Genomic DNA, 23,170 nt, shown 5'->3' on the forward strand with positions numbered 1-23,170 from the left:
AATAACCGTCAGTCACAATCAGTTTGAAAACACAAGTGTAATTTCGTTATCAGAAATCACAAAGAACAACATATCTGATTGATAGTGACTTGTTTTTACGATATTAATGTCGGCATTGATTGACAATTCTTTTACACTTACTAGCTGCAAAATAATGGCAAGACAATCTCATTCAGTACATCTGTCAATTATTTTTCTAAAATTAGCATGGAATCACGTTACGATAATTGTAGTTTCGGATTCACATACTAAGTCAGGAATTTTGGCGGTATTTTTATGTTGTCTGTAATAGGAAAACGTTGTTCAGTAAACGCGCTTGAACTCGGCGGCCGCAATTGAAGAGAAATTAATTCCCATTTTGTTACAGATTAAGAGCCATCAATTTGTTGCAAATTCAAGTGGCTAATGCGGTTGGCCATTGACCAAAGAAATCCATCTTTTTATTAGTAGATATTTCCTTCGGTATGTGAGGTATCCGCCGTTTTCATTCCCAGCAGCTTTATAAAAAAAGAGGAATTTTGACAACAAAATTAGGTTTAGCATGTCTGAGTCAATAAAATATGTAATAATTAGGTTGTTAAGAGGTTGTATTACATTTACTACATACAGATAACGAGAATTTATTGCACATAGCTTTGAAGATTTAGATCTAAACAACTTCAAGATAATTATATATCTTAATAGTAGTTTTTTTATTGACACAAAGCTTGCGTATGTGCTGAGTATGCATTTTCGTGCAACCACAAACGCCAAGTGAGTTTTTCTGATATATTTGATGTTTTAATTAGCTGTTTCGTTTTTGTGATGTCTCTTTCTGTAATTGAAACATTTAGATTAAAGAAAACTGTCAGACATCAAACTTTTCCAGAGATCTTAGAATTTAATTTCATTTGACGATAAACTTCATAACAAAACATAAAGCATCATACTTTGTCTTTGGATCCTGAAGTTTCACTTGACGCATTTGATATAACTAAAAGCAGTGGTCAGTCTTGGCATAGTTTGTTTAAGCATTTTAAAAACTTTCAGTATATGGTACCACAATCTTAGTTTAGAAATAACAATTATGACAAAATGCTTGGATTACATTGCTTCAGATTTTGAAAGCAATTTTTCGTTTTTACTTTCATCGGTCAATGAAATGTTCCACTTTCTCCAAGTATCGTGTAATAATCAGATATAATATGGTGAACCATTTTAGTGTGTGTTTTTCATTCTTGTATTTTTTTCTTTTTTCTTCTTTTAGAAATGGACTGCATTATCAACTTCCTGTCTTGGAGCCTCGTCTTGAGTCTGGTGACCAGCAGAAAAAACTACAATTATCACACTTACAGTCCCTACTATCAGTATTCTAAACTGAGAAATATTCGGTCTATACGTCAGATAACAGACGACGCCATGATGGGTGACCAACCAGATTCTGGGTGAGTCTTTCATATTTTGGTACATACAGGGTTTCTAGATACGATATCCGCAGATATATCTTATAATTTCGAGGAGCAACTACACGAGACCGAGACCGCGTGAAACGGTTGGACAATAAAATCTGAATCCGATTCCCACGGAGCATAATCCTCCGTGGAGATCCGATTCCGAATTTACTAACACCGATTGCGGTCTTGTGTTATTGCTCCTCTTCATTCATGATAAAATAAAGGATTCACGGTATGTAAATTATTAAATTCCCTCAAAAATGGAATACAAACTAGTGTTTAAGTATGCAACATATAAAAATATATATTTTGTGCAAACAATGACAAATACAATATCGAAAAACTTTACTCAAGCGCCTCGGATATGTGTTGAGTTGGCGTTAAAGCATGCTTGTAAAATTTGGCTGTATGTTTCAATGAAGGGTTACTATGTTGAATGTTATATCGACACAAAGGTATGCTTGTAAATGTAACTGTATGCAGAGGGTGTGTATATGCTTAGTCTTCGATTGATGTAACCCAAATGCTTGTTAAATGTTATGTATGCTCCAATACGGGGGCTACTAGGCTAAAACTTCGATTGATGCGAAAGCTTTCTTGTTAGACCAATGAATTGTATAGTAAGTATCTTCGCACCATGGGTATGGTAATGAAACAACAATCACGCTGCATAAGGCAATATTATAATACAGCCTATGATAGAGTCCCGACGAGTTTCCAATTCTTCTGAAAAGAAAAAAAGACTGATTTTCAAATTTAATGTACGCTCCAATGAGGTTATACTATAGGCTGCAACTCCGATTGGTGTGAAACCATCATAATTATGCTCTAATGAAGGGGTTTACAAGCTGAAATTTCAATTGATGTAAAGCATGCTACCAAAATGTGGCTCCATGCTCCAATGAGGAGCGTAACAAGACTGGCCCTTAGACTGATGCGAAATAATTCGGTATGATACATGTACAACGATTTCCGAGTGGAAATTTCAATTAGAGCAATTTGTTATGTTAAAGGGGAAAACATGTTAAACTATACATCTTAAGTTATTCTGTTCTGTATACATTACCATTGCTTAAATTGGAATCAAAAATACTAGAAGCACGTGTGAATATAGATTCAATGTAAGTTTTCTTTAAAAATAGCTCCGTTAACTAAAAAATGCTTAGATGAAAAGTCAGCATAACTTTATTACAGTTCAATACATAAACAAAAAAACATGTTTTTGTAAAAAAAAAAGTATGCCTAAAATGATAGTTATAACCAATACTATAAAGTTATTCTAATCAGAATTACAATAACTGTCAAAACTAGACTACCAAAGCCTAACGGTAGGAAAATATCGCTTTCTACAGTAAGGTACTTAAAGCGAACAAATAACAATTATGGAGATACAATATTTTCTTTTTGATCTTTTAATAGCACTGGGTCAAGAGGGTTAAATAAATACTTCATACTTAACAAATGTTGAGCAGCTGATTTCAGATTTGTTAAATAAGTTTTTGATCTTTTTTCTATTCTGTGTAAAATAACTTCTTGGCCTTGTTTCTTCTATGTTTAAATTAATTTCATTTGAAACCAGAAACACAATATTGAAGGGGTATATTGTTATAAGTTCAAAGAACCACAAAGCATTGATTGCAGAATTAAACAAGTAAATAATTTTTAAAAGGCAATGCCCGCATAGATTGGCGAGATTGGAGTAGTTTTTTCAATGGGTAACATAATAATATATTATTATCAAGAAAATGTAAAAGTATAACCTTCATTTTTCTAATAAATTTTTGATCTCAATACAGAGGCAGATTTAGGGGAGCCTTATTGAGCTACGTATATGATAATTGCATGTATATACTTTTACCAAGTATGGTCCAAACGTAAATAGGCTAAAAAAAACTTTCAAACTCCTGGATCCGCATGCACCTACAATACACCATATATTTTTCAGAAAAAGCTGCTGACATCAGAATTGAACGCACATTCTGTTCTGAGATATCATCGAATGTAAGCATAAGCACAGCATGCGCAGAATCGCGTCGTTCTAAAAATGAGCTCAGTCACTTGCTTTCTTTGTTTGACAAAATAAAAATCGTTTATTATCATTAAAACATGTCTCTGTCAAATCTGCCAATCATACTTCGAGTCAATGAGCTCATTGAAATTCATAAGACTTTTAGGAAATAATCTAATTAATAGTTGACATGCGTATTTTTGAAAATTGACATGTACCTCCTGTTGGATAGGCTTGGTTTTGTGTGTTGAATCAAAATGTCTTGTTCAAAGATCGTTACTGGTCTTAAAACTCTAGTCTTACACTATTATAGTTAATGGTCATACAAGTTTTCCGTAATTCAGTGGTCGTCGTGTGATGCTGTATACCATACTTATTTTTCGTTAATTGTTTTGACAATTAATCAGACGGATTTAAATTCATGAGAATCTCACGTGAAATTCAATTTCACGTGAATTTCACCTCAAACGAGCTTATACGTGAAACTTGCGTGAAATCAGTTTATGTGAGTATCACATGAATCTCATGTGAAATTCACGTGAACTTCACATGAAAATTACATGAAATTTGTTCACGTGAAATTCACATGAATTTTTAAAATAAGGTATTCAAAACAACATCTAAATTTTTAAAGTTAAGTAAAATCATGAAAAATACCAATATTTTTTTTGGAAAAGTTCACGTGAAATTCATGTGAAATTTTTCACGTGAGAATCATGTGAATCTCAATTCACGTGAAACTCACATGAAAAGTTTCACGTCAGTAACATGTATAAGCTCGTTTTAGGTGAATCTCACATGAAATTTTTCACGTGAATTTCATGTGAGATTCATTTGAAATTCACGTGAGCAAATTTTGCCTGTGTAGTAGTGATCTATAATTATAGTTGTTAACTGGGTCCGTCTGCGATAATTAATGGATAGATTGAGTGCGACTTCACAACTACCGCATGTACCGTATTATGACGAATTCATGACCATTGGTGTCCCATTAACAAGGATTTGCCGAGGAGATGTAAATAAATTGGATGAAAGGACTTCCGGACAATTAAAACCTTTTAAAACTTAAACGAGAACAAATGGCAAAAACTTTAAAAAATGTATTTTATCTTTAATCCGATTACTTCTAAGTTTAAATTTAATGTAAAATATATTTTCATTGCTCTGTTGAAATGTGTTAGATTGCACTTAGGTCTAAATGAAAACGCCTGTTTCCCACATGAAACAGAATGTACTAAGTTGATTTTCCTGTTCTAGTCATGTTGGGGGACTGTACAGCTGTGTTGTTCGGTGAGAGTCAATGCTCCGTATTGAAGGTCGTTCTTTGAACTATAAGTGTCTTTTAGACATTGTGAATTGGGTTGTTGTCTAATTGGCTCTTATACAACATCTTATTTATAAGATGCTTCCTTTTGTCAGCTATCACTCCGGCAAAAACATTCGGATTTCCGTTCCCGAATTGCTATCAAAAGAATAAAATTTGCTATTCTGTCCAGCAGACTTTTGTCTGCGGTTCCTATAGCATATAGCAATACAATGGATTCTTCCATCATGTAAAGCAGATGCTGATCTGTATCTGCAGTTCTGATGGCCGGTACCTGTTATATATAGGGTGTATTAAATCGTAATGTTTCCTATCATAGAGGGAACATTCACGTTTATAATAAAAGGCGGACGTCTTACGCAAAGTGAGCTTGTTTTTACATCTGATTGTATTATATGACTCTTTTATACTTTTTTACACAAACTCCGTAACACATCTGGTTGAATGTTATTAAACCAATGTTTGGTGTATGTTGTAAGCATCTGTAACAATTATGGGAGCACCTGTGTTATGTAGTATAAGTTACAAGGGACTTCTATATAAGTGCATAAATATTGTGCTAGTAGTAATAGTCCTGAATGGTACCAATGCAATATGCAGTTGACTGCCATGGCTGGTTTTGCTCCAATCAATTAATGACATTTAATGAATGGCTATTATTTATTTTGAATTTATTGAACCATAAAACTAATTTTTGACTCTTCACATTGAATAATCCGCGAAGCGGATTATGTAAAATGTGAAGAGTCAAAAATTAGTTTTATGGTTCAATAAAATCAAAATAAATTATTGCCATTAATTATAAATAAATTTCTATCAAAAATAAGGCTCAAAGAACTTTTTATATTAATTATATTAAAACAATAACAACGTACACACAAGTTGGCGTATGAATATACAACGTCAGAGTGGGCGTGTCGCCATAAAAATTGACAACATTGAAAATAAAACTAATAATTTTAACCAATCAGAAGACAGTAAATACACCAAATTTATTTATTGCTGCATAAACATATACTAACAGGAAAACATATAAGAGGACCAACACATTCGAGAGAGGGTTAGCGGCTTAGCGCTATAAAACCAGTTTCAATCCACCATTTTCTACATTTGCCTGTTCCAAGTCAGGAATATGACAGTTGTTGTCCATTTGTGTGAAGTGTTTTATCATTTGATTTTGCAATTAGATTATTGACTTTCCGATTTGAATATTCCTCGGAATTAAGTAATTTTGTGTATAGTATAGTATAGTGGTTTAGAGGATCAAACCTCGGGAGAGTGCGAGTTCACATGATCTCATAATAACAATCCGACTTAGAGCGTGCATGTAGACAATGTTGGAAACAGGCATATAAGAAACCAGACCATTATGACTCATATTTTAAAAACGGAAATGAAGAAAAAGATCAAATGATATCGATATATCTCTAATCTCGATATCAAGTTAACAAATAACAAAATGTTGCACTCAGAAAGATATTGTGTATTTGCATAACTATGGTTTTGTTAATTAAGTGTAAAGTGGTGTTTTGTTGTTCTTATCAATGAAAGGTGTTCGGAAAAATCGTCCGTTAATATCAGTTTGAAATCTAAAAAAAAGGTTATTTCTTATGCAGACCCTCTTGAATTTGGAAACTTGATATTCTGAATAAATGGGGTTGATTTCTTCAAAAGATTGAATTTGAATTGTTTTACGTGGTGTTAAGTTTAAGATGGTGCGATATTGAGGTTTTTTGTTTCAAACGGCCCAATTTGCAGTTATATCGTGTTTTTGTTGACAAATAATTTATTACGACCCCTGTTTCAGTCTTGTGACCGATGAATAGATATATAGTTGTTTGTATTTACAAGATTTATGATAATTATATGAATATGATTTTATCGTAATAGTTTGAACAAGTTTTTATGAATGGAAAAATAATCAGGCGTACAAAATTGTTTGATTAAAAGGGTGTTAAGTTTATTTTTGTGCACTAACGTACAGTTAGTTAACCAAATACTATGGCCTTTTAGCCGAATAACAAACGCAAACGACGATGGTGATATTTGAAATAGGAAAATGCACTTTGCGTATTCAGATGCGGATCCAGGATTTTTAAAAGGGGAAACTCGGAGGAGGGATATATTAGACAGCGTTTGTAGTGAAACATGTAAACTGAGTATTTGCATGAGCCATACATGTATGTACACTGTGTTTATGAAGATCCATACCACGTTCGCACACCTGCATCTGGTATCAACTTATTGACAGTGATAGTTATACTTTTAATAATTCAATATGTTTTATAAAAAGTCCTTTGTCTCCGGATAAAGTCATCCTTGTGTAACTTTTTAAACACTGTCATTTTTATATAAGTGTATTGGAACTCTCTCCGCTCTTTTTAAAAGAAATCTAAGAGATTATTGAATTTATCTCTCTTTCTCATTTTCTCTCTCACATATAAAAAAGAAGATGTGGTATCATGAATTGGCAATAAGACAACTCTCCACAAGTTACCAAAATGACACAGAAATTAACAACTTTGGATATTAGTATGGCGTTCATTATCAATGAACTAGTATATATTTGTTGAGGGGCCAGCTGAAAGACGCCTCCGGGTGCGGAAATTTCTCGCTACATTGAAGACCTGTTAGTGACCTTCTGCTGTTGTTATTTCTATGGTCGGGTTGTTGTCTCTTTGACACATTCCCCATTTCCATTCTCAATTTTAACTATAGGTTAGCGTAAGGCCTTAAACAATGAGCAAAGATCACACCGCATAGTCAGCTATAAAAGGTCCCAAAATTACAATGTAAAACAATTCAAACGAGAAAAACTAACGGATTTATTTATGTACAAAAAATGGACGAAAAAACAATATGTAGCGCATAAACAAACGACAACCATACTTACTTACAGAAGTATTTCAAATATTAAGATTTCATTATTCTACTGTCTAACATAAATGCATATAGGTGGTCTAGATTTGAAATTGTGTTCATGATTTAATCATGGGGAGCAAGTAGCGGCCATAAAATGAACATAATCTTACTTAAAAAGATAAATTCATCTTTGATCATAATTGCAACAAGGTCAAACATTGGTCATAAAAAACTGGGGATGGTTCGACTAATCATTTCGGCCATTTAGTTATTGTTCAAAGACTAATTTCTTTAAATGTTTTTTAAAACTCCCATTAATTTAATAGGGTAATCTTTTTGTACTTATTGTAATGTAAAGGGAAAGATAAGGTATTGTGTGATCTGGTGTCAGTTGGGTGGAGCAGCTAGAATGGTTATTAATTATCATTACACATTCACATGCGATTATTTCATTAATAAACTGGTTAACAGAAATGAAATATACGTATGTTGTTAAATTGAGCTAAAATAAATAATTAAAAGATTATGTCGTCATGTGTAGTAATTCTATTTTGATTTTTTTAGACTAAAGGAATCATGAATTCCACGAAAACTTAATTATTAGTTTTATGAGGTATATACAACCCCTCCACATTATGTCTTATATGCCTGTCCCAGATCAGAAGCCTGCAATTCAGTAGGTGGCTTTTGTAGATGTGCAAGATATTGTTTTTCGTTCATATTTTTGTGCATAAATTAGGCCGTTAGTATTCTCATTTGCATTGTTTTACATTGTTTCATATCGAGAACTTTCAAAGCTAACTTTGCAGTAAAAGCTTTGCTCATTATTGAAGGCTGTACGATGACCTATAGTTGTCAACTTCTCTTTTATTTGGTCGCTTGTGGAGAGTTGTCTTATTAACAATCTTGCCACATCTTTTTTATATGAGTTTATTTTCCCCTTTTCTCCTATTTTTCGTCCTTTCTCCTTTCTTTCGTTTCTCATCAGGGAGTCTTCTGCACTCTACACAATTATCAAACTTTATTCTATCACCGCTTTACACATGCACTTGTCTCAGAAAACAATCCTATATACATGTATACCTTACTGTAACATATTAACATATTAAGGTATAAAAGGGGGGCCTGAGACAAGTGCATGTGACGCTTTTCTTAGTCTCTGAGACTGTCCCGTACATCACACACCTTTTTAGTTTAGAAATAAAAGGAGGGGACGGATATGGTTACTTTTCTCCCTTTCAAAGCATATTACCAGTGGTAACGGGCTGGTTGATAGGATTTTTAGAATTCTGTTACCGAATTATATACAAGCTGCCATCCAATGAATCATAAACATATTCTATACCAGAATACCGTCATGTCACAATATAAACTATGTTTTCTCAGTTATTTAGTACACTTTGTATATTTTACTGTAAGTAACAAAGAGCACCTGTCCTGATATATCATTATGTTGTGCAACAGCATATATACTGCATGCACATTTAGTAATACATTACCATGTTGTAGATTGTTATATAATCCAATACTGTAAAAAAAAAACAAGTGTTAATTTGACCACAAAATGTGCAATTGAACATGAAGGGAAATTTCCAAACCTTCACTTAAATTTAATTGAATGATCTGCACCAGATAAGAAGTTCATTATATATACAAATTACCTTCTTAATTCAACATTGAACAGTTGCCACTGTACCAAAGGCATATAATGCAATTGTTTTGTATGTATATTTATAAAAGTAAGTAGATATGGTATAATTGCAAATGATACAAATCTCCAACAGAGACCAAATTACATAGACGTTTACAAATATAGGTCACTGTATGGCCTCAAACAATGTGCAAAGCCCATACCGCATGTCTCTGCTACTAATTCACATCAGAAGGATTTCTCGCCTTCGACTTTGTCACAGAATGCAATACATCTTAATTATAATTCGTTGGCAGCTTTAAGTATTTGTATATAAAAAAAAAGTAAAATCACAAAAATTCTGAACTCCGAACTCGGGAACGGATAGTCACTATTCAAATGGTTAAATCAAAAGTTCAAACACACATATTCATGACCCAATGTTTCATATTTCAGAAGGCAAAATACCTGGAGCCTACATTTCTTGAATGGATGTAACTTATGTTACGTAGTTTCCGTCTATTATATGTCTACTGTCCTTGACCTCATTTTTATGGATTAGCGACTACTTGAAAAAACATCAAAATTGTTTTGCGCTTAATATGAGTAATGAGATAATTAAATTTGACGGGTTCCTTACAACACTTAAAATTTATATATCCATTGATAGGGTTCATCTGACCTTGACCTTATGACCAGGGGTCAAGGTTACAGTGATTGGATCCGTTTCTTGGATACCGTAATGAAAGTAGGTCAGCTATGTATGGTGTATTCAGTCATTGTAAACAGACGATATTGAAGACAAAATTAACAGATGTTACCATAAAATTGCCAGATATAAAAATATATAATAATATATAATTGTCAATTTCCTGATGTATTTTACAATTAATTTCCAATTTCCATCTGAAAGAATAAATGCATGTTTTCTGTTTTGGGCAATTCAAGAGGTGTTACTCATTGTAGTTAGCTGTATATAAAACAGACATGTAATACAAATATACTGAAAACGGGCGGTAAACTAAGATGATCCTGAAGATTTAGCCGAGTTCATGATCCGCTATTTCAGTAGTTATTCGATTATAAAGTGAAACAAGGAGAGGTTCTGATAAGAAGGGATGAACTAATGAATTTCAAATAGACTGAATAATAGCAGTAAACCCGAACGCTCCGACAGGACAAGCAGTATGTTTTTCATCAGTTAGTAGTAGCGATTATAATTTTACCACATCCTGTATGTGCCGGTTCTAAGTCAGTAATTCAGTGGTTGTCGTTCATTGGTTTTTTTTTATATATTTGTTTTTTGTTAAATATTTTGTACATACATTAGGCCATTAGTTTTCAGAGTCTAGTTTGAATTGATTTAGATTTGTCATTTCGAGGTCTTTTACAAATGACTATTCGAGTATGGGCTTTACTCATTGTTGCAAGGTCGTACCGGCGGTGACATATAAGTTGTCACGTAGTTCCACTTTGTCATTTGGTGTCTTGTGGAGAGTTATCTCCTTTGTAATCATACCAAATCTTCTTTTATACTATAAAGTTTTCCTGATTCACCATGATAATTTATCAGCTGAGGTCCTGTATAGGTACAGTAACATATACTGTTCTTAGATCGGATTCTACTTAATATGACTAAACATTACAATGATATCTTTAGGTATTTGGTGAAATATGATTTATTTATGATTATTAATAAATATAATTCAAAATTTGTTAAAATTTTGTTTTATTTTTTAGTCCAAACATATGTAAGATAAAGGAAGTATATGGGACTGGAGAGAGATTCTACCAAGGTTTTACAGACAAGAGGCCCAAGAGGATATGTGATCGGCCCACGTAGGTATTGTTCTTTTTCTGTTTTTAGTCACAAAATCTGTTACGGTATCTTTTGGAATTTTAAGGTATCTATGAGGTAAGACAGGAAACCAATTTATTGGTTGGTCCGCGATAAAGGGGCATAACTCTTTGAAATCATTTCTGCGTTTTATGTCAAGTCTTTGCATTTTTGTATAAAATTATTTTCAGTTTCTGAGAAACACAGATTATTATAACTCTATGTCACATAAATGTTTAAACATATTGTTGCATCTGACTTTTTCAAACGCATTTCTGATTTCAACAGTCACTTATTTATTTGTATAATAATCTAGAATCAATTTACAAAATGAATTTCTCACAAAAAATTCTCTGGAATCCAATGAAGAATAAAGATCCTGCTGCAACCCTTATCATTGAATTTTTGTGTTAAATTGAAATTAAAATTGTGAAAGTCATTAATCTATATTTTTTTTTAAAGAACTGATTTTTTTTAAAGAATTTTATAATCTTTTGTCATGTTTTTGTGATATTACAGGTTTATAAGATATACATGTTGTACTGGGTACAGTAGAGAGGAAACAGGCAAAGGATGTCCCATCAGTAAGTTACACAATGTGGAGTTTTAAGGAGTAGGCAAATTTTACTTCCATGGTTCATTCAATACTTCCTGTTTGCAGACAGTTTGATATGTGACAACATTCATTGTACAAGAAATCTGGTGGTCAAACTTGGCAATGCTCCAGTATACATGTAGTTGTTGTTTCAATCAATTGTACACTGACAGATGTCCAGACCCATTATTGGTCTTGTTTAAAAACTTATTTTTGGAGTTGTTGATGATACATTTAAAAAAAAATATTATGTAAATAAAAATGGCCGTAAAATAAAGCAATAACATTTTTTCTTGATCTTAAAATAAACAGTATCACAAAATAAATCAAATTCTTCATCAGTTTGCTCAAGGATTTGTATAGTTAGACTAGTTATACAAATCATTGGTTTGCTAAAAGTGGCAAAAACTTAGACAGATCATGTGCCGCTATTTGTAATCAAAATTTATTTTAAAAGTGGTGGAGTGCATGTTGATACTTCTAAAAGAAATGTTACCACATGCCAGGCACATTTTCAATAGTTGTCTAATAATTAAGTTATAATATCTTAGTGTTCAGTCCTGTACAGATGCTGGCATTTTTACTTCTGTTAGTCAACATTTGTGTTTTATAAGTTACCCCCCTATTAGAAAGCTAAATTTATAATTATACATATAATTTTCACATGTTCTAATCTTATGTTTCCTGTCCCACCCCCACCCCACCCTATTCTATAATTCAGAATCTCTATATACTTTTGTAGTAGTCATTTTGTTGGGTTGATCTCTGATAGAGTTAATCCCACATATCCTACAATTGAAGGCTAAAGCAATGAAATTAAAGATTCTGTCTGGAGATATTCTACCTATTTGATTATGAAATCAAGATTATACATTGTGTCTCTTTCTATAACAGCTGGTTCAATGGAGAAGATATGATACAGATAATACCACACACGCCTTAGCATTTAAATTCAAATAAAATTAACAAGGTTTTCACACTTCATTTCCAATTCACAGATAAAAAAGAAAACTTATTTTTTTTAATTAGAGATTAAGTTTGTTTTTATCTGATTATTAAAGATTAATGGGAGATAACCTTGATTTTTATGATGATTAGATGTGCATTCTATACACAGATGTCGAGAATAATTCTTTCAACAGGGACACACATCAGATATTAGTATTCACTGGAAAGATTATCAGAATCAGACATCAGTTCATTTTATTATTTTTTATTTTTTGATGTTTTTGTCAATTTATTTTGATTAGATTAGTTCAGTCCTGTTATTCAACCCTGAAAACAAACATGGAGAATGAATTTTCCCATCAAAAATGTGTAAAAGAATTTCAAACTTTTGTAATATTCAGTGGTGGATCCAGAACTTTTCATAATTGGGGGCGCTGACTGACCTTATTTCACTCCAGTCATGCTTCAATGATTCCCTATATAAGCAACCAAATTTTTCCCACGAAAAGGGGGGGGGGACCGACCCGCCAGGGCCCCCTTGATCCACCTATGATATTTATGGCATGAAGGAGAGGGTTATATGTTGGTAGAAAATTTAAATTTTGTCAATATTTTGGTGAATTTTTAGTTTAGTACTTGATAGAAATAGCCAGAAATCACCATTAATTTTGTTTTCAACTGTGGAAAAATTCACAAGGAAGTCATCACAGAATCTTAGATTTTTTTTTGTAGCCTATGTAGTTTAAATTTGCTTTTAAGGCCAGCCATAAATTATAGTCTGCACCAAAATCTGATCCTATTTATAGTACAAAAAGACCTGATTTATAATAATTCAAACTTTTTTCTTAAGTTGGTCAGCAAAGTTTTGCAAAATTTTACTAGTCCCAAATAAAATATTACTAGTCTGGGTCGTCAGACTAGTGACTATTAACATAGACTGCCAAGAATTTGAATAAAGACATCTGCACTTATCATAATCACATAGATCTATATAACTCAGAAATTAATGATGCAAGGTCAAACATTTGACCTAAAGTGTTTAAGTTGCATTATCTGAAGCTCTGACCAAAATAATTTAATGATGCATAATTTTAATGACTGACAGATTGATAACAATTTCATTGCATTAAATACATCACTTGAGAAATAAGTTTTGGGATGAAATAAATGATGTACTTTATAATATTATTAAACTACTTAAACTAAAATTAACTTCTATGGACAGACAAAGTTTTTGAACTTTATTTACTAGTTTAATATTATATAGGATTCCGCTATATTTTTCTATAAATAAACTTTATCTTATATTTAATAGAAAAATAAAATAAAAAAAATGGGATCACTGTTCATTTACCCCCTCTATCTGCCTTCGAAAGAAGCATACATTTTTGTAAAGGTGCCTTTTTCTGTTGAACTAATGGGAGAAATAAAGGTAACATTGAAATAAAAAGAGAACCTAATTACAGAAATTGCTCAAATTTTAAAATAGTTTATAATTAATTTCAGTACAGGTTTTTTGAAAATTATAATAAAAAAATATAGGCCACCAATGAGTAAGAAAAGATATTTCAATTCTAATGCCAAAAACTGGCATTCTGCACCAAAGGGAGATAATTTGGAGCTTTTTCAATGATATATATACATTGAAAAATCTTCTTGAGCCAACACAGAGTGATTTTTTTAATGATTTTTGTAACATATGATAAAGTGACAACTACTAAAGGTAATAAATAAAATTTGCAATGAAGAACAAATGTTTATTTTTTTTATGAAATTTTGATACCCTTGAGCCTTCTTAAGAGAGAGATAAAAACAAACTTTGCATGAACATAAAAATTTAGTTATCTCATTATCCTTAAATCTATCACTATTTTAGTGCAAAAAGTTGATCCATGTATGACAATGTAAGTAGTATATATCTTTCACAGATTTATATCTCATGATATTATATCTTCATGTTTTCAGCCAAACCTTTGACGAACATAGTGGAAACAGCAGGTGACAAGTTGTTCCTGTCAAAGTTTGTAGCACTGTTAACTAATACAGAGCTAGAAGAAAGCTTGAAGTTTGACGGAGCATTTACAGCTTTTGTTCCTGTTGATGAAGGTTTTCTTAACATATCATATGATGATAGGTATATATTTTGAATTTGAGCAATTAGTTGATTAAATTTTTTAATTTCATTTAAAAAGAATTATTATTTCGCATGTCAACTAACACTACCATTGATGTGCCAAATATAAAAAAAGAAGATTTGATATGATTGGCAATAAGACAACTATCCACAAAAGACCAAAATGACACAAACATTAACAACTATATGTCACCATACAGCCATCAACATATGGTCAGTTCTGGGTTTCTTAAATGCCCCATGCTAAGCAGACAAAGGGCATTTAAACCATTAGAACTTAAAAGAAGCATCCTGGGAAAAACCAAACAAGCACTGCATGAGAATGTGAGTTATTTCTCTGTTTCCTGCACTGTTGGAAAGACATGCATATTTTTTTTTAAAACTAGGAATCATCTTTATTTTTTCCCTTATCCTGTAGAGTTGACAACAACGACTTGAGGGGATTATACAGAGATGATACATGACCATAATCTGAATTGCAGTACCATAAAAAAAGAAGATGTGGTATGATTGCAACTCTCCACAAGAAACCAAAATGACAAAAATCAATAACTATAGGTCACCATACAGCCTTCAACAATGAGTAAAGCACATACTGCATAGTCAGCTATAAAAGGCCCAGAAATGACAATGTAAAACAATTTAAATGAAAAAAAATAACAGCCTTATTTATGTATGTTGGGTTCAAGTATAGTTTACAATAATGTACCAACAGGAACATGTCAATTAAATGGCTGCACCTGAACCAATAAGCCAATTTGTATTGCTTACTTGGAAATTGCTATGCATTTCTTGTGTGTATGTGTTTTAATCTACTTTAAGAGAGAGGCTACATCCATGGACTTTCAATGCACCTTCATTGGTCCATTATCATGTGGTAAAAGGTCGTCACAGTTATTCCAAGTTTAGAAAGAATCAAGAAATACCAACATTATATTATGGAGCCAAAGATGTCAGGATAAACAAATATGCTTATGGGGTAAATTTGTATATAGTTTGTATCAACTTTCAATAATTGAACACCTTCTGGAGTTTGCAGCTTCAGTATTTATGCATAATTAGTTAGAAACTTGAGTATAAGAAAACTACTAAAAATTACAAAAAATATATTTTAAAATCATAGAATGAAAGTATTATGATATGGTTATTCCCCTTTGTATCATGAAACAGCAACTGTTTAGTGAGTTATGTCACATAAGCTTTGTAATATGACATTTTTTGTGAGTTATCAATGACCTCTATTTGTATCAAAAAATTACAATTTTAGTAACCTCTTGGCTAGAATATTGAAATGAAAGCTTTTAGTGAGTTTTTTAATTACACTATTAGTTTTTACTGTATGATATGGTACAAAAATCAACCCAAAAAAATGATTCAGTTTGGCCCCAGATGACTTTTAAAATGTTTTTATCATTGAAAAAGCTTCAAATTATCTCCCTTTGGTGCAAAAATTCCATTTTTTGGCATTTTTTAACTCATCGGTGACCTATATTTTTTATTATAGTTGTCAAATAAGCTGTACATACACTAAATAATTAAGAACTTTAAGCGATTTCTGTAATTAGATTATTTCTTTATTTTGATACTACCTCTATTTCTCCTATTAGTTCAACAGAAAAAAAGGACATTAACAAAAATGTATGCTTCTTCGGGAGGCAGATTGTGAGCTTAAATGAACGGTGACCCCATTTTTTTATTTCATTTTTCTTTTAAGTATATGATAAAGTTCATTCATAAAAAAAATAGAGTGAAATCCTATATTAGAAAAAAAAAGATTTATACACAGGAGCCCCCTTAATAACAAAACATGAAAACTTGCAAATAGCAATTTAACTTTTTTCTGAAAATATGGCAATTTGTAGTGAGTTGTTTTCCCTAATTGATCAAAGACTAATGTATATGCATGCTCAGTGTTGTAATATATCAACATTTAATTAATGAGTTCTGTTTTCATTTTTCAATATTTAGTGAATTATTTCCCCTGGTTTTACAACATGGAAACATTCAGTGAATTTATATTAATTTTGTTCTTTTTACAGTAAAGGTAGAGACATATAATTTCTGTGGTAAAATTAACATGATTTAGTATGTCTTAGTTACTTAAGAACAAGAAATGGAAGTCAATTCAATTCTAAAAAAGACTGTTTTTTTTTATAAATTTCAACCTCTAACTTGCAGGTTGTTACTGTAAACTGTGCCAGGATTATTATGCCTGATCAACCTGCTTCTAATGGTATCATACATGTTATTGATAGGGTAAGTATTCATATTTACAAGTACAATTTTAGTACAAGTCAGTGTTACAGTTCATTTTTTCAATTTGCATTTTGTGATATTCCTGTGAATTCTACCAAAAAGTAAAATCACAAAAATACTGAACATTGAGGAAAATTTAAAATGGAAAGTCCCTTATCAAATGGCAAAATCAAAAGCTCAACACATCAAACGAATGGACAACAACTGTCATATTTTTGACTTGGTACATTAATTAAATATAGTAAATTAAAAAGGGTACCGGTATAGCAAATATGTAATGTATTACAGTTGACAAAAAAATAGTATCTGAATAGAACTACTATGTAGTTTATAATAATCTTTGTTTTTCTAATTCAAGGAGTTAAAAAGTAACCTTATCATAACTTCTATGTTATAAATTGAAAACCCTATATATTAAATATAGATTGTAATTTGAGAAAAGGTAGGGAAAAACCGGAAAAGAATTGATGATGATATAAAGACTTCAGAAAATGTTTGAATTTGAATAAAAAGAAATATGTCAAATGAAGTAAGTTTATATATAGAGTAATCTATTATTTATTTTCAGATGATAAAACCATTGGACTCCATAGGTGACTTGGCAGAAATATTACTTAAACAAGACAGATTTTCCAAGTTCTCCCAACTGTTGTACAAAGCAAACTTGGTTAAAATGTTACAAGGAGACAGACATTTTACCATCTTTGCACCAAATGATGCAGCTTTTGACAGATTGCCTAAAATTATAAAAGAAAAGATTTTAACAGAGAGAAAAGTAGCTGAAGGTATTTACAGTAGATTTCAGCATTGTAACATAACTACATCTGTTGATATTTATTGAATTATCCCCCGTTTTAGTTTTAACATGCAATGAATGAATATTAAGCACTAGATTTCTGTTCTTTTTGTGGGATACCAACCACAATTAAAATGTTGAAACAAATTACAAATTTTCAGTTTGCCTGTACATTGCATACAGACTTTCAATGGCATTGCCTCAAAAACAAATATATCTACCAAAAAAGAGAAGAATTTTTATTAAACAATTTCAAAATTTTGTTACTACTAGTGAGGTTTTCTACTGTTGTTATTTTCATCTATAGCTAAATACCATATAGTTCAAGAGGTTCATTACTTTTGATATTTTCAGCTATAGCTAAATACCAAATAGTTCAAGAGGTTAATTACTTTTGATATTTTCAGCTATAGCTAAATACCATATAGTTCAAGAGGTTCATTACTTTTGATATTTTCAGCTATAGCTAGATACCATATAGTTCAAGTGGTTCATTACGTTTTGATATTTTCAGCTATAGCTAAATACCATATAGTTCAAGAGGTGCATTACTTTTGATATTTTCAGCTATAGCTAAATACCATATAGTTCAAGAGGTTCATTACTTTTGATATTTTCAGCTATAGCTAGATACCATATAGTTCAAGCGGTTCATTACTTTTGATATTTTCAGCTATAGCTAAATACCATTTAGTTCAAGCAGTTCATTACTTTTGATATTTTCAGCTATAGCTAGATACCATATAGTTCAAGCGGTTCATTACTTTTGATATTTTCAGCTATTATTATAAGCTAGATACCATATAGTTCAAGAGGTTCATTACTTTTGATATTTTCAGCTATAGCTAAATACCATATAGTAAAAGGTGTCCACTGTAGTGCAAGTACAATTATGACATGGGGATTAAATACGTTACATAGTGGATCACTTACTTTCCGCTGTAAATTCAATGGAAATTATGTAAACGAAGCCAAGCTATTGACAGAGGACATAATGGCTGGTAATGGAGTAGTCCATGTTATTGATAAAGTTTTGTTACCAGATTCAGGTATGATATGAATAATTTTGTTCCCATTTTTCAGTTTTCATCCCCCTGTCTTGAGCGGGCACTAGCATTTAGATGTACCCTTATCTGTCAGTCTTAAATCAATTGGTCTGTACATCCAGTTATTGGTTTTCATTCTTAAAATTAAGTTGCCTATGCTAAATGTTATGTTACTTTATTTACACAATGCTTTTAAAAACCACCAAATACATTACTTTTAATTTTATTTATATTGTTTTTTGACAGGAATAATTTAAATTTCTCAGCTGTCTCTGTATAATTGAATTTAAAGTGAGACAATGTTATTTTAGCTTTACATGCTAAGCTGTGATGGAAATTTTACAATTTTATAACAAATTACTTTTTTATTTGGAAATTACAAAATATGAAATAATTTTATTTTAATCACCTGGAAATAAATGCTGAAGACTTTTAACATCTTCTGTCTAAAATTCATTGTGGGTTATGCAACCTTTTCAAGGAGAGCATATAAGGATTAAAATATAACATATAAAAAATGTATATGTAATGATTTTTTTATATTTTAGTTAAAAATATGTTGGAGATTGCAGAAACATACGATACAAAGACATTTGTAGAATTAGCAAGAAATGCTGGATTGACAGACAAAATACAGACGAAAAAAGATGTTTCTATATTTGTTCCAAATGATGATGCTTTCGCAGGTAAATTGTTAAAAAGAAGATGTGGTATAATTGCCAAAGAGACAACTCTTCAAAAGAGACCTAATGACCTTGTAAGGTTATTTCAGAAAAATATTTGGTGCATTTATTTGGTTGATTTTGTGTGAAATAAGATGCATACCTTGGCTTTTGAAAAGAAATGTGTTTTTTAATGCATCCAGATGCGAGAATTTCTCGCTACATTGAAGACCTGTTGGTGACCTTCTGCCTTTTGTCTGCCCTGTGGTCGGGTTGTTGTCTCTTTGACACATTCCCCATTTCCATTCGCAATTTTACTGTATAACAAATTACACATCTTACTTCAAAATCTAAACATTATAGCTCCTCTCTTAAATGATTTCTTATATCTATTTTTACCTCCCACAAAAAAAAGAATGAAAAATCAAGAATATCTGTTATTTGGAATCACCAACAATTACGTAAAATGTGTTTTTTGTATTTTTGTCCAGCATTACCACCAGAATATATGGCGTCATTACGAGAACAGCCAGGGATAGTGGAACAGATGATAGATTATCATACTGTTCTAGGTAGCTTCACTACAGATAAACTGAGAGGGAACCAGTTACTAGACACTGAACTGAAACCTACTAAACTTAAAGTCAGTGTATTTATGAATGTAAGTACTCAGTATTTGCTAAGGAACTATTTTAGGTATTCTTTGTGTTGAGTTGAACATAAACCAGAAATTTGATATTTACTCCAGAATGGATACAGGTAAAAATTAGTCCATATTGCAATTTTAAAAAGTTACTACATGTATAGGAAACTGATCAAAAATATTTTTTGTGATAGCCATTGAAAGAAGTTGCTTGTGTGAATGGTAGTATTTAAAAACAATGTATTTAATAGGTTTTCTTTATATATTGTTATGTCAATGTCTCATGTATATGTGAATAACTTTTGATGTTTTAATTTCCTGAATGTATTGCTAGATTTCTCCTCTTCATTTACAGGGTTTAACTATAGATGATGCCCATTTAGTAATACCAGATATAGAAAGCAATAATGGAGTTCTACATGTTATAGACAAAGTTCTTGTTCCTCCTGGTTTAAATATGATGGAGCTTCTTAATGTGGATGAGGAATTAAGGTAAGGCTCTACAGCTGTCATAGTTGTCTCATTGGCAATCATACCACATCTTCTTTTTTTATAAAACTTCTTATTATGCAGATCAGGAACTGAGCTGTGAGAATGACATTTCATTACAAGGCTCAGGTTAGACCAATCTGGTTTTATTCATTAGTCCAATAAAAAAAAATATTTGTTAAGAGTTTTTGTATGCTTTTAAGTATAGAATAAAATTTGACAAGAAGAAATTTTCGGGTGAAAAGTGAAGAAATCACATGTTCATTGCCATTGATGAAATGTACATGGTTTTAACCTTTGGAAATCAACAATGACTTAAATCAATCTAGCGTGGGAGTCCGACCAAGATTTAATTTTAATTAGATTGTGACTTAATGAATAGCAGCTAGGGAAATGTTGTATTTTGGTTTCATGGTTCTGAATAAACCAATCACATTAATGCATATTTACGTATATCACACTCTGTGTAGTGTGATAAGAGAAATATCTCTTCATGCAAGAAATAGATAACATTAGCCATAACCATTATAAAACCACTATTGCAATTGATTGTGAAACGCATGCAGTTCTCTTTGTTTTTACTATAATGTATTACAATGTAGATATCTAATAAATATATTCATTTTATATTCAGTATGTTTAAAGACTATGTAAAGAAAGCTGGACTGACCGAGAAGTTTACAAGTGATGAACAAATAACAGTGTTTGCTCCTTCAAATGAAGCTTTTAAAAAAATGAGTAATTATCAGAAGAAATTTTTCTTAGAATCTGAAAGTGGCATTAAAATGGTTAGTATAATTTTTTACTGTTAAGTGGTATTTGGAAATTTCAATATGTGAAACTTTTAGCTCAGCTTTAATTTTAGCCCTTTTCTTGTTCTTCAGTCAAAATTACATGAGGGATTAATTATTTGTGTACTAAAAAATAAAAAATTAAGATGTGTCAACGTAGACAACAACCCAACCAATGGACAGAAACACCCATGAATATACCGATATCAGTGAACATTACTTTTTATGTCACTAATATCAAATCTTATTTGCCATTTTTATTATTTATATATTGAATTTCACCATAAATACTACACCTACATGCAAAATTCAAACCAAAACATTTTCCTCAGATTTGACCAATTGTTGTAAGATTTTGCAGTTTTTAGAATATAAATTCACATAATTCAACAAATTTTCAGAGAATTTAAAAAATGACTTTAAAACACTCCTAATTTCTTCCTTTTCAATAAGACTTTTTTTGTATTTTATAGTATTATGGTTTTCGTAGATGACTTCCCTTGACACCTTTTAATAATTTCTATTCCAGCTACTTGAAAGACACATGGTAAATGGAGTAGTGGTTTCTATAGGAATGTCAAAAGACGCCATCTTTACTATTCCATCTATCCAATCAGATAGTCTTAATTTGACCTTTGACTCTGACGAAACAACACTACGTATCAACAAATTATCAAAAGGAGTAACTTTAGATATGTTAGCTACAAACGGTATTTTGATTAAAATTGACCGAGTGCTAGTCTGTGAAAGTTGTAAACAGGTCGAAATTAAAAAAGAATTATTGTAAATTGTTTTATTGTAAATGTTCTAAATTTGCTCATAATTTCTGCTATAAGAATTGAATTTATGATTAACTTGACACTGTTGCTAAGAATGTTCAATGTTTGACCATTTTCATTTATTCATTTCATTTTATCAAAAATTCATATGAACTTTTCTTGAAATTAGAACCTTATAATATATAAAGTAAATATAATATGATGTGAAAATTTACCATGAATGCTTCCATAATGTAAATACTGAGAGCCTAACTTTATCATGACATATTGTATTATTTTGTAAATTATTTGCTGTATAATTTTCTGTGGAAGCTATGTATATAATAATTCTGATTAGTCTCAGATTTTCCTTTGCTCTTGTTTACTAATTCAATATATCCCCATAATCTCACTGTACATACAATAAACAAGGGCACATGAAAATCTTGTTTTAATCTGGTATAAACTCATAAAATGTACCGGTATATCCAGATTTTCTTTTGCCCTTGTTTTCTAAAATGTCCCAATCTTTTCATTGGACATAAGTGTAAACAGGGCAAGAGAAGATCTAAATTATGTATATATTTTGACTTTTAAATGTTGGTAATGTTGCTTTGTTTATAGGTCATTGTATATTGCTAGTGTTGAAAATGTTAGATTTTGTATACCACATGATGAAAGTGTTATGAATGTGCAATAATATGTCAGAATTAAATACTTTTTTACTTTTAATTGAGTTCAATCATTTATTGAGGGCTGATTTTGTCTGAACTTTAGATTAATAGTTTAAATTGTATAAGATACATTGTACAATGTAATATGAAATACAAATAGATCATCTGATAATCAAAGTTGACCTAAGATTATTCGAGCCACTAAATGACTTTTTGGGGTCATCTGGTCGTATAATGTATCATCTCTTCCTATGTTTCGATCACATACTCCTCGCTTTCAATGT

The 23,170-nt window shown here is 31.2% G+C and overlaps 1 protein-coding gene across 1 annotated transcript in view; it reads left to right on the forward strand.

Moving 5' to 3' along the window:
• The window catches only part of LOC134696559 (periostin-like), a 39,272-nt gene extending 16,334 nt beyond the window's left edge, over positions 1-22,938 (forward strand). The window contains exons 2-14 of the mRNA XM_063558414.1: positions 1,247-1,424; positions 10,998-11,096; positions 11,614-11,678; positions 14,603-14,771; positions 15,594-15,750; positions 16,950-17,027; positions 17,596-17,812; positions 18,663-18,872; positions 19,418-19,555; positions 20,023-20,192; positions 20,530-20,666; positions 21,298-21,451; positions 21,984-22,938. Of these exons, the coding sequence (XP_063414484.1) occupies positions 1,249-1,424; positions 10,998-11,096; positions 11,614-11,678; positions 14,603-14,771; positions 15,594-15,750; positions 16,950-17,027; positions 17,596-17,812; positions 18,663-18,872; positions 19,418-19,555; positions 20,023-20,192; positions 20,530-20,666; positions 21,298-21,451; positions 21,984-22,241 (2,028 nt within the window). The 5' untranslated portion in view covers positions 1,247-1,248 and the 3' untranslated portion in view covers positions 22,242-22,938. The remainder of the gene's footprint in view (positions 1-1,246; positions 1,425-10,997; positions 11,097-11,613; positions 11,679-14,602; positions 14,772-15,593; positions 15,751-16,949; positions 17,028-17,595; positions 17,813-18,662; positions 18,873-19,417; positions 19,556-20,022; positions 20,193-20,529; positions 20,667-21,297; positions 21,452-21,983) is intronic.
• The last annotated feature ends 232 nt before the right edge of the window (positions 22,939-23,170 follow it).

This window comes from Mytilus trossulus, chromosome 14, assembly GCF_036588685.1.
Source record: "Mytilus trossulus isolate FHL-02 chromosome 14, PNRI_Mtr1.1.1.hap1, whole genome shotgun sequence".
NCBI lineage: Eukaryota > Metazoa > Mollusca > Bivalvia > Mytilida > Mytilidae > Mytilus > Mytilus trossulus.